Raw genomic sequence first — 13,978 nt, 5'->3', positions numbered from 1 at the left:
GGGGTGGGGGTGGGGGGGAAGAGGCAAAAAAAGCGCTATATAATGTTATGCTGCAAACACATTTAGAACCTGCTCTGAAGAGTTACTCCAAGTAATTTTTTTAATAGCCAAATTTTTGATCTCCCTGAAAATACAGATTTTATTCTTTGTGTATTTTCAGTATTGAATGTGTGTCTTGGAACATTATTTTGCATGGGAAGTGACCTTTTCTTTCAGTGTAGGCAATAAAGTTAAGCTCATGTAGCTTTTTATCAAAAGAACAAGTTATTCACCTCAGACATACTAATTAACTTCTCTCTGGCTTAAGGGATTGGCTGTTAAGCAACTATTTAAAAAAGAAAAAAATGGTTTTGGTGTCACATATATTGATTATTACAACAAGAAGTCACTGGTCTTTTGCTGTTGTGTTGCAGTATGCCAGGGTTTGGATCCCTGATTCGGAGGAGGTCTGGAAGTCAGCAGAACTTCTCAAAGATTATAAACCTGGGGATAAAGTCCTCCAGCTCCGCCTTGAAGCGGGCAAGGTAGGTCTGCGTACGGTTCGTAAGCTGACTGTTGTTGGGACCTTGCTGTGTCTGATGGTGCATTGGCTGGAGACTGAGGTGTCTAACGCAGGAAGCTGTGCTGTCAAATACAGCCCTGTGTGTGGATGTGCAGTTCATCTTCTCCACTGGCTTCCAGCTGTAGCTTTTTGGTGTAATAAACTATACCGCTCAGTTACAAAATTCCATTTTGTCTGATTTTAAAATAAATAAAACTTTAAAAAATGTAGCTTTTATCCAACTGCGTATTATGTTCAGTTGCATCATCTTTTTCTGCTTACACTGTTAAACCTATAACCCTGGTTTGTTATTCCAGGAAGAACAGTGTTGCTAGGAGAAGAGTGTTACCAGAAAAAAATGTGGCTTTTAAGTCAGGCATAACCATGAGAAGATTAATAAAGATAAAAAGGGGCAAGGATTAAGGGCGTGACAAAATGATGCTGTGTATGGTGCAGAGAAACAATGCCATGTCTAAAAAAACTCACATTCTTCTAAGTGAAGACCAGTTCATTTAAATGATAATTTAATTTTAATTTATAATGATGGTGGTTCCTCAGATCTTCTAATGGAGAATAATGTTTTACTGCAGTTGGTCAAATCGTTATTTTTAATTTCTTTGTTTCTTACCAGTGGGTAGCTTAGACCCTACTTTCACAGAGGCCCACATAGCAAGGAAGTAACAAGAACAGATCCCATATCTATATATAGAACGGGTTCCAAATAAAGTATCTTTCATGAACGAATTTATGACTCACATTTCTTACATGGCAAGCTGAGTACAACCTTTTTGCTCTGAGAAGATGAATTTTTGCCCCAGATGTTCCAGGCTGTGTGGTGATGCTGCACACTTGCACATTGCCTGTAGTGGAATGGGGGCGTTTGCCAGTTAATTCACATTGTGTGGGCACAAGGAAAGGGCAGGTAAAAAACGTGGCTTTAGATCTAGAGACTGATACAATTAAAACGTCTGTACTGGAGATTAATTTATATCTGCCAAAGTTGTAGGTAGCGTTTTTTCAGTTTGTGTGTTCTTCTGGGCGTTCTGCCAACATTCTGTTGTTGTATTACTCGGTATGAAGGTGGCTGGAGACTGGTGGGAATCCGCTTCCTCTGTCTGTTCCACTCAAGTGGAAAATAATATAGAAAAACTGGTTAGGTTTATGATATAATGTAATTTGGTTTATTTAATACATGATTTGGTAGCAAAAGCAAGGGTTTTGCTTAAGTAATACTCTAAAAAGATGCTGTCTCTGTTGGGTTGCTTGTTATGCATATAGAAACGCTTTTGGGAAATTTTAAATGATGGTTTTGGAGATTGTGTTTGTTCAACGTAGGCATGTTTTGCTGGGAAGAGTGGTTGGAGGGGCTGAATGAGGAAACCCAAACACCAATTCTTCCAACATGTGTTTCCATTTGATTTTCAGGACCTAGAATATTGCCTCGATCCAAAGACGAAGGAGCTCCCACCCTTGCGAAACCCTGACATACTTGTTGGTGAAAACGACCTCACAGCGCTCAGTTATCTCCATGAACCTGCCGTTCTGCACAACCTCAAAGTTCGATTTATAGACTCTAAACTAATCTATACCTACTGTGGCAAGTACTGTCTTTTCAAACGTAACCTTTACAGACAATGCCCTAGACAGGGAAAGGAAAGTTGATTATTGATATGTCTGCCTTTAACTCAAAGTCGTTGAATGATAGGGCGTGTTGGGCTGTTCTTTCCAAAGTGCCTGTGTTTGTGGTTAAGTGCATCGAGAGACTTGAAATTACTAAGGTTTGGAGAAAATTGACTTCTCTGTGAGTTTCTCTAGCTGCCCCATGGACTCCATTTCTAAAATGAGCATTCCCTTGCCAGTGGGATTTCTGGCTGGTTGCTCTTCTGTTTAGGCTTGCTTAGATAGGCATGGGCCTGAGAAGGCTTCGCTGTGCAGATGCAGGAGGCTGGCCTTGCTGGATTTATTGCCCAGCTGTGACTGCCTGCCTCTGCACTGAGCTCCTCCAGCTCTGTACGGAAGATACCAGTTTATTTTCTTTTTCATATTTTGCAATCACTGGAACTGTAGGAGTGAATTTTTAACAGGGTGTGAGCCAAAGCTTGTCCGATCACAGTTAGGAACAATCTTGGGTTTAAAAATACCGTTTAACTCACGGTAGAATTTACCCGGCGTGTAGTTGCCTGTGTTATTTCAGATGGTCAGAATGAGGGGAGGTTATGTTAACGATCACTTCATCAGAAGTGTAAAATTGCTGTTGAGAGGTCTATTTTAAAGAAACGTGGTGAGATACTTTAGGCTTGAAATTCAGATTTCATGTGCTGGGCTTTTTTCTCTGTGTGCATGTGTTTCTTTTAAATCTCAGCGTTTAGTCAAAATACATTGCTAACTTTTAATATAACCTGTCAATATACATAAACTTTGTGCATTTTTCAAATACTTCTCTAGTTTATCTGTTCTTTGGACGTTGTGCTGGTGCCTAAGAAACAGTTTGTCGTGAGTGGATTTTTCTACATTTTAAGATGGATGAAACAAAACATAATATGGAGATGTGATTGCTAGAAACCAGATATTGAAAATTTCCTACTTGTAGGTGTCTGATTAAGGCAAAGACACGTTTTTCCAATACGTGAACTTGCATTTCCATTGTAGCCCGGTTTATGCCAGCAGAAAACATGCTCCTTCATTTATTTTTTTAATATACAATTTAACTTTGTTTCTTTTGAGACTTTTGCAGGACAGTCCCAGTTCTTGGTATTGCAAGCCAGAGCATACTGAGCCCTCTTGAAGTTGTCATATATTATTAGACTTGCTGTTTGTAATTTCATTGTACTTAGCACTGTTTTGCAAATGTAGAGTAGGGTCGTCATGTTGCAAGGTGGCCCTTGACAGATGGCTGCAGCGTCTGAAGCAGGAATTTGTCTTTTGCGGATGAAGACCTTGTCCTGTCCTGGCCTGCATATGGAATATGCCAAGGGTCAGGTTTTCCCTCTTCTGGTCACCGTTCTAGTTCCACGCGTGGTGATGGGTATGGAGAGCTGAGGCAACCAGAACATTAAACATGTTGTGATGGACAGACTGCAGGCATTAATGTCCTGCCACATCTTGCTCCTCCAGCTGCTCCTAATCTGCCAGATGCTCAGCAGTGTGCATTTGCTCCCAAGTCCTGCTCTCAGCGGTGTCCAGACCACGGGGACTGAATCAGACTTTGCACCCTCTGCTTGCAGCTAGCCTTCGTTCCTGTAGGAGTGGGAGGTGATTCGTACCCACAGCTCACCCCATCATGTAGTCAGAGCATGACTAGAGGCACAGAATAATTGAGGTTGGAAGAGACCTCTGGAAGTATTCAGTGGCGCTCCCTACTTACAACAGGTCTGACCAGATCAGGTTGCTGAGGGCTTGGACAAGTCCAAGTATCTGAGTATTTGAGTATCTCCAATGATGGAGATACCACAGCCTCTCTGGGCAACCCCTGCTGAGGATGCACGTCCTGGTCTCGGCACTGGGAAGTCACTCGGTTCCCCCAGTTGTAGACGTTATCTGTGTTTCTCTCTGTAATGCCCCCACGACAAAGCTCTTGATGGGCGAATGTTTAGTGAAAGGGCTTTTGTGTAACTGGAGTCTCATGGCCTGAGCTTGTAAGGGAGTTATGTCCTGTGCCTACTGATACCACCATGCCCCTCCAGTAAGACAGCCTGCCCAGTTTGTGTTTCAGCTGCTTGCAAACATGCTCTGTGTTTAGCGTTGTTTAAGAGGCTTCAAAAGGAATGTGCTGTCTGCTAGTTTTGGTTTGCTGTGTTTGGGAAAACAACATGTTTTCCCTAGTGCAGCTTTAGTTGTGGGTTTGGCTGGTTTTGTAGTTTCTCATAGGGCTGGAGGGCCTTTAGCTCTTCGTGCATGGGTCTGCCAAGGGGCCTGGGATAGCGGAGGCTGGTCAGCTGGTTTGCTTCCAAACAAGAGTCAAGTGGTGATTCTGGGAACTGCGCGTGGGTTTATTAGAAACATGGGGATCCAGTACCGTGGGAGTTTGTGGTGGTCACAGTGCGGGTGAGGGAGGTTTAATGCTACCTGGTGACCTGAGGAATGCAGTCTGCTGTGGATTTGTTACCTTGGGGTGTAGGCATACATACATTATGTTATAAGCTAAGGAAAATAAAGTTGGCATGTCGGCCTTTTAAAGCCTGGTCCTTTGGGCACAGCCATGCACTTTTCAAACCACCCTATCAGTTCCCATCCTGAGTACAAGTCACTTCCGCTCGGCAGAGATTATTGCCTCGGAGCTCTGCCTGCGGAAGGAACGGCGTCTGCCTCCTTACGCTGACTCACACGTTAGCCAGGTTAGTTTAAACACAGCATGAAGGTGGTTTGAGCTAACCCAGCGGATTTAGCCTGAAGGAGTTTAAAAACATTTTAGTCCACAGAGGATTATGGTAACATTATTCTTAACCAGCAGAACTAGAAGTGGGGCAGACGGATGTCCATGGCCCTAGGAATGAATTCAACCATGCCATCTTAGTAATATACCAAATGGATACGAAATTCTTTAAAAGTTCACTTTGAAGTAATTCAACTTTTTAAACAGAAAACCTCCTGATTTCTTAATTTCCAGTCAGCCTTTCACCAGCAATTTAGAGCTGATTTATAACTGTGCTTTACTGTCGGGAATATGAAATGAAGAATTGATGAAGGAAGTTGAAAAGTTACAAAGGAGAATTTGAATGCCTGCGTAGGAAAACTGCTGTGACTGTGATGAAAACTTACTGAATACCCCTTTAGTAATTTAAATTAATATATTATTTATGTTAGAATCCAGTTTGTCTGCAGATGAGTGAATATCTTCAAGATAAAAGCACTAGGTACACTTATTTTGTGTATATATAAGAAGATTGGCAAAACAAGTAGCCAGAGATCAATTTAGTATAATTGTAGGAATGAAAACACACAGAAATCTAATTTAGAAGTTCCATAGAAAGCATATAACGCCTAACTCGGTTTGGATATTTCCAGATGGTAATTGCTTGTGGATTTTACAGATTGCTATTGAAGTTAAGTGATTTAATAGGCTGGAGACTTGTCATGGGGCTGCTTGTTTTGAACTCAAGGGTTTGTTTTCGCCAGTGTAGCCGAAAGCAGGAGGGAATTGTCTGAAGCCTTGCACAGCTTTTTTTTCAATGGCTCTTTGATTAGCCTTGTGAGCCTGGGAGGCTCGGCTTGGCAGCGCGGCCTTAACTTTTTACTACTTTTTCACAGTCACAAAGAGCAAATGTTAAAATCTAACGTCAAAAATATTCCTTGAGTCTTTTAGTACTGAGGTCCTAAGCCCTCACTTATTTCTTGGCTGGTGGCTATAGCATTAAAGTTTGGCGTCAATTGTGACAGGGACTTTTCGCTTCAGCTCCTGAGTCGTTTCAGTGAAGTCACGGTTGAAGGAGAGACACTGACCCTACTTACAGGGGTGTGTCTAGTTGTAAAACTTGCCATATGTTTGAAGAAATAGGTCTCGATCTCTCAGATGACTTCATGAAAGATATCTATTGTTGTTTAATGGTTTTGCCATGGTTTGTGCTTGGGCTGGAAGTGAACGACGATGTAAAAGTGGGATGATGCTCCTAGCAGCAGTGCCGGACTGTAGATGCTTTCACTTCCCTTCTCCCAGCTTTTCCGTGGAAAATCTCTTAGATAGACATCACAACACTGTAATCTGCACAGGGCTGGCATCTGCACTGAGGAAGTCTGCGTGTGCACATAGGAATTTCTGAGTAAATTCAGAAGCGAGGTGTGTGCTGTGGAAATGTTTCTGGTGTAGGTTCTTCAGGGATGGTTTGTCCAAGGAGCATGTGTAGCTTGCTTGCTATAGTCACTGTGCAGCCGTCTGCACCTGCATCGTTGCTTTTAGGCACCAAAATATATATATAAGAAGAAATCCTATATTCAAAATGGCCACAGTTAAAATTAGAGATTTGTTTTGGTTTTTTTTTTCCCCCTTATCACATTGTCAAGATGAGGAGGAATTGCCATGTCAAGAGGACAGTTTGTCTCACGTGGCTTGGCCTCACGTGGCAGTGGTCAGTGTTTTCAGCCCTGCACGGAGCAAATAAGCGTTCCCTACCCACTGTAAATGCTGCAGGAGAAAAAGGTAGAAGTCATCTTTGTCAAATCATTCCTGGGGCAGAGCAATCCTCGTTCCTCATGAAAAAGAAAATGATACCAAAAGCATTTGAGATCTCACTTTGTGTCTAGGAAGGATGTATGGAGTGTGGAGAGTGAAAGGATGGCACGAGTTTAGAAATGCTATAGTAATGAGTGGTTTTGAAAAAGGTACATGTGTGTTTAATTGGGATGGGAAAACTGGAGAATGGAAAGTGTAAGTAATTAAACACACGGATGTGTCAGGTGAGGTTTTTATGGTGCTTTCTACAGTTGTAATTACTTGATTTCCTAACATGACTGTTCTGCTGTGTATCAGCACAGTGAAATATGTCTACGTGTATTTTGTTTGATCCCTTTGAGCAGGAGACTGTCCTGCCTGACTGGCAGAGATGCCCTGCAATCCAAATTACACCATGACTCTGCTTTGTTCCTTGTTGCAACCCCCTGAAGTTGTTATTCCTGGGCACAGCAAAACAGCTGAAGGGTTAACGCACTCCACATATCCAAACTGGCAGTCCGCGAAGCCACGTAGCAGTTACAATTCTCAAATCACGTTATCTGTAATTCATGGTAAAGCACAGGGATGTTCAATGCACGTGTCCCGGTTGACTCCACGCCGTACCAGCGGGCAGTATTTCCAGTTGACACGCTCTGAATCTGGTTGTTTTGTGCGTACTGGCTTTAGAAAAGGCAGACAGAGAGAAAAAGTAAAAAGTTGTCCTTGCTGTGTTTCCGAAAACAGAGTAGAAGTAAACTCCTCTGATAATCTTTGAACACGAATCTGTGTTCAGAATAAATACCTGTTGAAGTCAGTAATATCAGATCCTTATTCTTCTCTAGTTAGTATTCCTAGGAAGGTTAGAACAATAGTTGGTGTTAGCGCCATTCTTTGGTTTGTTTTATTTTGAAACAGCTGTTAATAATTCCTTTTGTTTCATTTCCCATGTAGGAATCGTCTTAGTGGCCATAAATCCTTATGAACAACTGCCGATCTATGGCGAGGATATCATCAATGCCTACAGTGGCCAGAATATGGGGGACATGGATCCACATATCTTTGCGGTGGCTGAAGAAGCATATAAGCAGATGGCCAGGTTTGTAGACCACAAATCTTTAATTAACTGTTTTTCAAAAAGAAATACGACTTAAAATTTCTGTCCTATGGCCTCCTCTTAAATTTATAGCTCTTGAAGTATTTTGCATGATCTGTTTTTTGTCCAGTACATTTCACAGAAGGATAAGTTGCTCAAGTTAACAAACAGTAAATGCCGTGGTGATCGTGGCCACTGACGGTAACAGGAATAACCATGGACTTCATCAGTATTTAGGTCTAAAATTAGTCCAGCACTATATAAGATTATGTTGTTTTAAGTTGATTAGCAAACTGTGGAGATACTTTATAATAATCGGTGGATTTTTAAAGATAAAAGTGCCAGATTCTTAACTGTTTTGTATTTATATGTAATACTGACAGAAAAAAAAAAAAATCACTCGGCTTATGTGTGCTATTATAGGCTCCTGGTCATGTCGGTAAAGTCCCAGCTACGTAATCTGCCTGTGGTTGTCGCTGAGTGGAATTAAGAGGGAGCCCAGGGACAGTTGCAGAGTGCTTGAAAACAGTGTCTCTGAGGACACTGTAACAGCTGGGCAGAAAATCCTCATTTCTCTAAATTTTGCATGAAAATGAACTTGTTACCCAAGGAGAGTGGCTAACAAGTTACAGGCTTCTTCCCCTTCACCCCAAGAGCCTGCCAATTTGAGGAGCTTTTGAAATATTTGATTTCTAGGATGGAGATTTTTTGGCTTACCAAAAGTGGGCTTTGGTTAACAAGATGGTCCGTGGTGTTCTCACTGATGAGCTGCAAGCCCTTCATAGAGTTTTCCTGTCTTTTTAGCCCATGGTCAAATTAATCAAGTAAACCAGTGGCAGATCTCTGGATTAATTGCTGCAGTCCTCAAGCTGTACTGCGGGAGGCGGAGGCAGCAGGTGAATGGGCTGAAGACAATAAAATGCTCATCTTTGAAATTTGCTCCCGATTCGTTTAGGAGTCCATGCGAGAGCTAGAATGAATAAAACACGCCGTATGCCCTGAAGTTAGTCAGCTGCGTGTGGGTATGCAGTGATTCGTGATAGCCGTGTAATAGGAAATTTCGGAAGAAGGCGGGATGGTACAGCACAACGTTTCGTGACTTCGGGTAATCGCGAAATAGCCAGTGTTTCACAGATGCCCTGCGCCTGCACTGCTCAGTGGCACAGGGACTCGCCTTGCGTCCTTTCTGCTGAGAAAATAGACCTATCATCCGGTATGGGAACACCAAGCAAAACGGTGTTTTGACAGTCGCGTCTGCGGTGTGGCCCTTTCAGTCGAGATCACTTGTTTGACAGATCTAGATCGCTGTTGTTTTGAACAGACGTGCTACTCAAGCCCCTCTAAAAGCTCTACAGAATAAGAATTTAATAGCCTTATTTTACATCTGAGGCACCGTACAGTGGCCTGCGATTATATGTCAGTGATGGATGTAATCCAGATTCCCAGAAGTTTTGTCCTCAATGTTAGCAGGTGGAAGTAAGGGGTTTGAGGGGAACCTCTCTCCAACCGCTGTCTGAAGCGGGCTTAACCTCTTACCTGGGTTGAAATTCCAAATCGCTGGATTGCCCGTGTTCTGTGGGCTTGCCAGCTGACGCGTGTGCGGTGGAGCACTGTATCCGCCACCATCTGCATTCTCTGCTGCCAGAGGAGGACTGCGGCTGAGATTTTGGCGAGAGTTTCGGCTGTGGTTTTTCTTTTTTGTGTTAATCGCCTACTCTTCAGCTCTGGCTGTGCCCTCCAGCAATTCTGCTGTCCTGAATAACAACAAATAAGATGCAGCAGAAGTTCCTTTTTGAAACAAATGATGAGGAATTACGTAAGCATGGAAATGATCTTAAATAATCCTTGTGCATTAATTAATTAATTCCTTTGTCTGTCTACAAAATGTTATAAACAATTTGTTATTCTTTTATGAATAACTGACAGTACTTTCATAGGTGCAAAATCAGTGCACAATGACAATGAAAAAGATTCCTCTACACTGAAGTAAACGTTTCGTTATTTATTTAGTTTCACAATGTTTATTTCCTTTTCTCTCTATTTTTTTTTTGCTTGTTTGTTTATAAGAACTTTTCCTGTCATTTGGTTTGCTCACTGAATTTCATTTTCTGATGCTGTTTCTAATTCCTTAGTTGTCCTGCCCTTTAACTTCAGTGATACTTTCTACACTCTGAATAAATCATCTTTTACTCCTAAATAATGAAGATAATGAAAAAGTATGCAGATTTACATTTCTGCGGCTGGTTATTTAAAAATTAAAATCAGATTGTCGGGGACTGTTTCATTAACGCTTTAATAATTTCATTGAATATTCATACGGTAGTTACTCACGTGGCATTAATCTGCATTTATGCATGTACTTGGTGAGATTTATCTTTCTGTTGTTTCTGATCTTTCCTAACTCCATGTTTAAATGATCACCGGAATGATTAGTCATGATGCTGCTATCCGTAAGGCTTCAGAGAGCTCTTCTAAATATTTACTCCTTAGGTATTTTTGTTAATTTATAATTCAATGATTTAGAATTTTTTTTTGTTGCCAGCTTCCTTACTTCGTCTGCTGTGGCTGAGAAACTCCTTCCATGTGTGTGGTTGTAACTAAGTCATCTCTGTGGTCTTCTTCAGCCAAAGAAAATGCCCCTTGACAGCAATCAGGAAAGCTAGCGATTGTACACGAGATTTTTGCATAAATATTTGCATTTTGCAATTTTTTTTTTATTCCTGTTTGCTCAGTAGCCTCTTGTCTTCTCAGCAAAGGAAAATGTACACAGCTCTTTTAAGACTAATCTCATTTTGGATTATTATTTCTTCTCTTTTTTTCTTTTTCCCTCACCCCACATCCCCCCACTTTCCTGTTCTATTCCTCACTCCCCATCTGTATCTTTGTGCCTTTTTCCTTTGGTCTCTCCCATCTCCTACCGCTTCTCTGCACAGACTGACAGCTTTGTTTCCAGCACCTTTCCTCTGCTGTGCCCAAAATAAGCAATGAACTAGTTTTACAACTGCATTTAAACTGTGTTAGACTTAGGGTTGCATCCGCCTCATACTTACCAGTAACGTTATTGGTTTGGGTCCGACAGACTGCGGGTGTAAGGGTTCCAGAGAAGATCCCTTTGTCTGTTCGAGCAGGAGGAGATCCACCTGCGAGCGCGTCCCAGCAGGAGGGCTCAGGATCTGTCTTGAGGGGCTCTCCCCTGCCACAGGGCTTCTTGGGCACTGCTGTGGCTCTGTAGGAGCAGCAGTAACAAGCTGAGCTTTCGTAAGGAGCTGGGCTCTGTGGTCAGAGGCCTCTCTCTTCTCATGGGTAGGCAACATATTGTTCATGGATAGCTTGCTTCATCTGAGCAGGCAGATGACGCCTGCTTAAGGCAGACGAGTGATTTAAAAGGACGTAAGTTGTTACTGAAGTACCGATTTTTGTCTCAGAAATACAAACCATGATGTCAGCATGTGGCTGTTTGCATGTGTGGAACCCTTTGAACTGCAGTGCACACCACTTTCATAAGTCACCATTTCCAAATTATTAAACAAAAAAGTTCAGCGTTCACAGTCACGCCCTGTGGTATCTTTGAAAGTTGAGGGAATGCACCAGTTGGCAAGTAATTTGAAAGCTTAACAACTTCAGTGGGATTCATAACCATCAGCAGGTGCAGCTCATTTTCTTTGTCATACTCAGTAGAAGCCGCCAGTTTTAACTGTAGGGTTTGCAATAAGAGGAGATGCTGGTGATTATACTCTTGAGAGTTGCATTAATATATGAGGCTTAAAATGATTGGTTTCCTAACACTATTAGGGAAAGGAGTTCTAAATCGCTTCCCCTGCCTAGAGAGGGTATATTGCAGTAATGAAGATAATGGGTGGAGTTTTTATCAACACTTTGTTGGTCTAGTTTGTTCCATCCTACTTGTTGTTACTGACAGATACATCAGAGTTCAGTGCTTTTCAATTTAATAAATTAACTTGGAGACTCCCTCTGAAAGTTGTCTAGCAAAGTGCAAGTTGCAAGTAACATGTGCAAACATACTGATGAGATCCCTGTAAAACTCAACAAATACCAGGACGGAAAACAACAATGCTTAAAAATGTCAGTCTCCAAAGTCTTCCTTTTTCTGTTTGGGCAAAGCATAATGATTTGTTCAGTGACGGTATGTATCTTTTTTCATTAAATTATCTTTAATAAGCAGGCTGCCTCTCTGTTTTGTCAGATTTTTGGCATATATCTGATGGCTCTCAGATACAGGAAGATTTTTTTCTATCGCTTGCTGTTGGAAAGGAAGCTTGGTGGGGAGCTGTTGAGTAGGTGTTTTGAAAGCACCTTGGCTGGCAGTCTCCAGTTATCCCAGGCATCCCAAGATGATGTCCCCTTGTAAAAACGCACATTCCATCAGCTGTGGCTTTGCTTCAGCATGTCTGGTAAATGGATACTCTATTCTCCCCTGGCAGAAGTCGGGAGGGGGATGATTCACAATCCATCTTGGCTCTGCACCCAGTTACGAAACGAGAGCCTGCTGTCGTGGGTGCTGTACACACATACAATGGCCTGCTTTGACTTAGGGCTTTGACATATGACTTCTAAAATTAAATACTTACCTTGAAAAGAGATGGTTCTTCTGGGGCTCTGTTGTTAAAATTGGAATGGAAAGGGCAATTGTCCTTTCTGATGGGAACAGATGATTTTGGAATTGTCCCTTTGGGTCTGACATTTCATGATGTTATGGGTGCAAGACAGCAGATGGGGTAATCTGCCTGATGTAACATCAGGGACCTACGTGTCTGAGCAGTGATTATTTTTAGGCAATGAAAGGGTTAAGTGTGGTTAGCTGGAAGCCAGGGTTCATGTGAGGTGTCCTGCTGGTAGCTAAGCAATGAGCTTTCCTAAACTATTGCAGGAGTGACCTCTGACTAATCCCTAGATAAATCAGCTGCATAGTGCTGGCTCATCTTCGTGCTCCTCTGGAGCGCAGTCTGTCATGATTTTGCAGCATCTGCTGACCTCAGTTTTCTTCATTTGTATGTGTTGAGAGATGCTACTGTCAATTCATTATCTTTTCACCTTTTGCCATTTTTCCAGCCAAGAGCTGTGTTTTCTGAATACGATTAAAATGGCAAGTGGTGCGATTTGTTAATATTAAAAAAAAAAAAAGTACATCTGCTGGCTTTGAGAGTACTGCACAACGTTTTTACCAAGCTCTTGTTGAAGAGGACTGGAGGATGCTTAAGAACTTGAGGTGTTTCAGAGTGGCTGAGTTTGCAGCTGGAACAGACTCAAGAGAACTGAGGTGATGTGTAACAATTCCATTTCACCTTCGTTTGGCACTTCCCACGAGCAGATCTCAGAGTCCTCTCCAGAGGAGATCAGTATCGTTATCTCCATTTATAAACTGAAGCAGGTGTGGGGAGTGGGAGAGCAGCTTGGGCGAGTTCACCAAGGCGACAAAAGCAGGGCTTAGAGGCCCTGAAATGGAAATCCTCATCCGGTTTCTGATGACTTGATCGCACCAGCTCGACAATAAAATAAGTGAGAATAGAGTATGTAACTGATGGTGAAGCGGTTAAATGAGTTGCTCCCTGGTAGCTCTCCCGAAGCTGGTTTGTTTCCAGTACGCAGAAGGTAACTCGCTGGTATTTTGCATGCCTTCATTCCCTGCAGCGGTCAGCAGTCTTCGTGCCGGCTCACATAGATCGAATAATGATGTTTGCTGTCACGGAAGGCTTCATGTGTTCCAGGCGCTTTACAACCACTCACCAAAGTTTGTTTCCTCTAATAATGGTACATCAATTTCTGCATGTACAGAAGACAAGTAAGGCAGAGATGGTGTGGTGTGGCCATGCCCGGATCAGCCCAAGCTGCTTCCAGGCGCTGGGTTTGCCGGCCCTGGTCCCGTGCTCAGAACATCCTCTTTTCTCCAGCAGCTGAAGATGTCAGTGAGAAGTGCTGTTAGGCTTATAAAACCAGTTAAACTGGAAATATATTTAGAAATGTGGTTGAGTAACAAGGTTTGCTGGTCTAATGTTTCATGCCTATTAAAAATGAATGATTTTACCTAGAGTTAGTTTACCACTTAGTCGGGAACTATTGTTGTGAGTCAAGGTGCAGCTGAACACTTCTCTAAACTGTTAGTGTGTGGCATCTGTGAAGGCTGGGACGTGTCGGGTCAGAGCATGTTAGATCCACGTAGTCAAAATAAACCAATGGGAAG

General features: G+C 42.3%; 1 protein-coding gene across 1 annotated transcript in view; it reads left to right on the top strand.

Annotated features, from left to right (window-relative positions):
* MYO5A (myosin VA (heavy chain 12, myoxin)) overlaps positions 1–13,978 on the top strand; it is a gene marked incomplete at its 5' end in the record, with an annotated part of 98,530 nt that overhangs the window by 18,311 nt on the left and 66,241 nt on the right. The window contains 3 exons of the mRNA XM_010132528.1: positions 414–524; positions 1,967–2,138; positions 7,638–7,782. Coding sequence (XP_010130830.1) covers positions 414–524; positions 1,967–2,138; positions 7,638–7,782 — 428 coding nt within the window. The remainder of the gene's footprint in view (positions 1–413; positions 525–1,966; positions 2,139–7,637; positions 7,783–13,978) is intronic.

The sequence above is a fragment of the Buceros rhinoceros genome, unplaced genomic scaffold (genome assembly GCF_000710305.1).
Source record: "Buceros rhinoceros silvestris isolate BGI_N320 unplaced genomic scaffold, ASM71030v1 scaffold19093, whole genome shotgun sequence".
NCBI classification, from domain to species: Eukaryota; Metazoa; Chordata; class Aves; order Bucerotiformes; family Bucerotidae; genus Buceros; species Buceros rhinoceros.
Note: the sequence above shows the minus strand (reverse complement) of the source record. Positions and strands in the feature narration are given on the sequence as shown.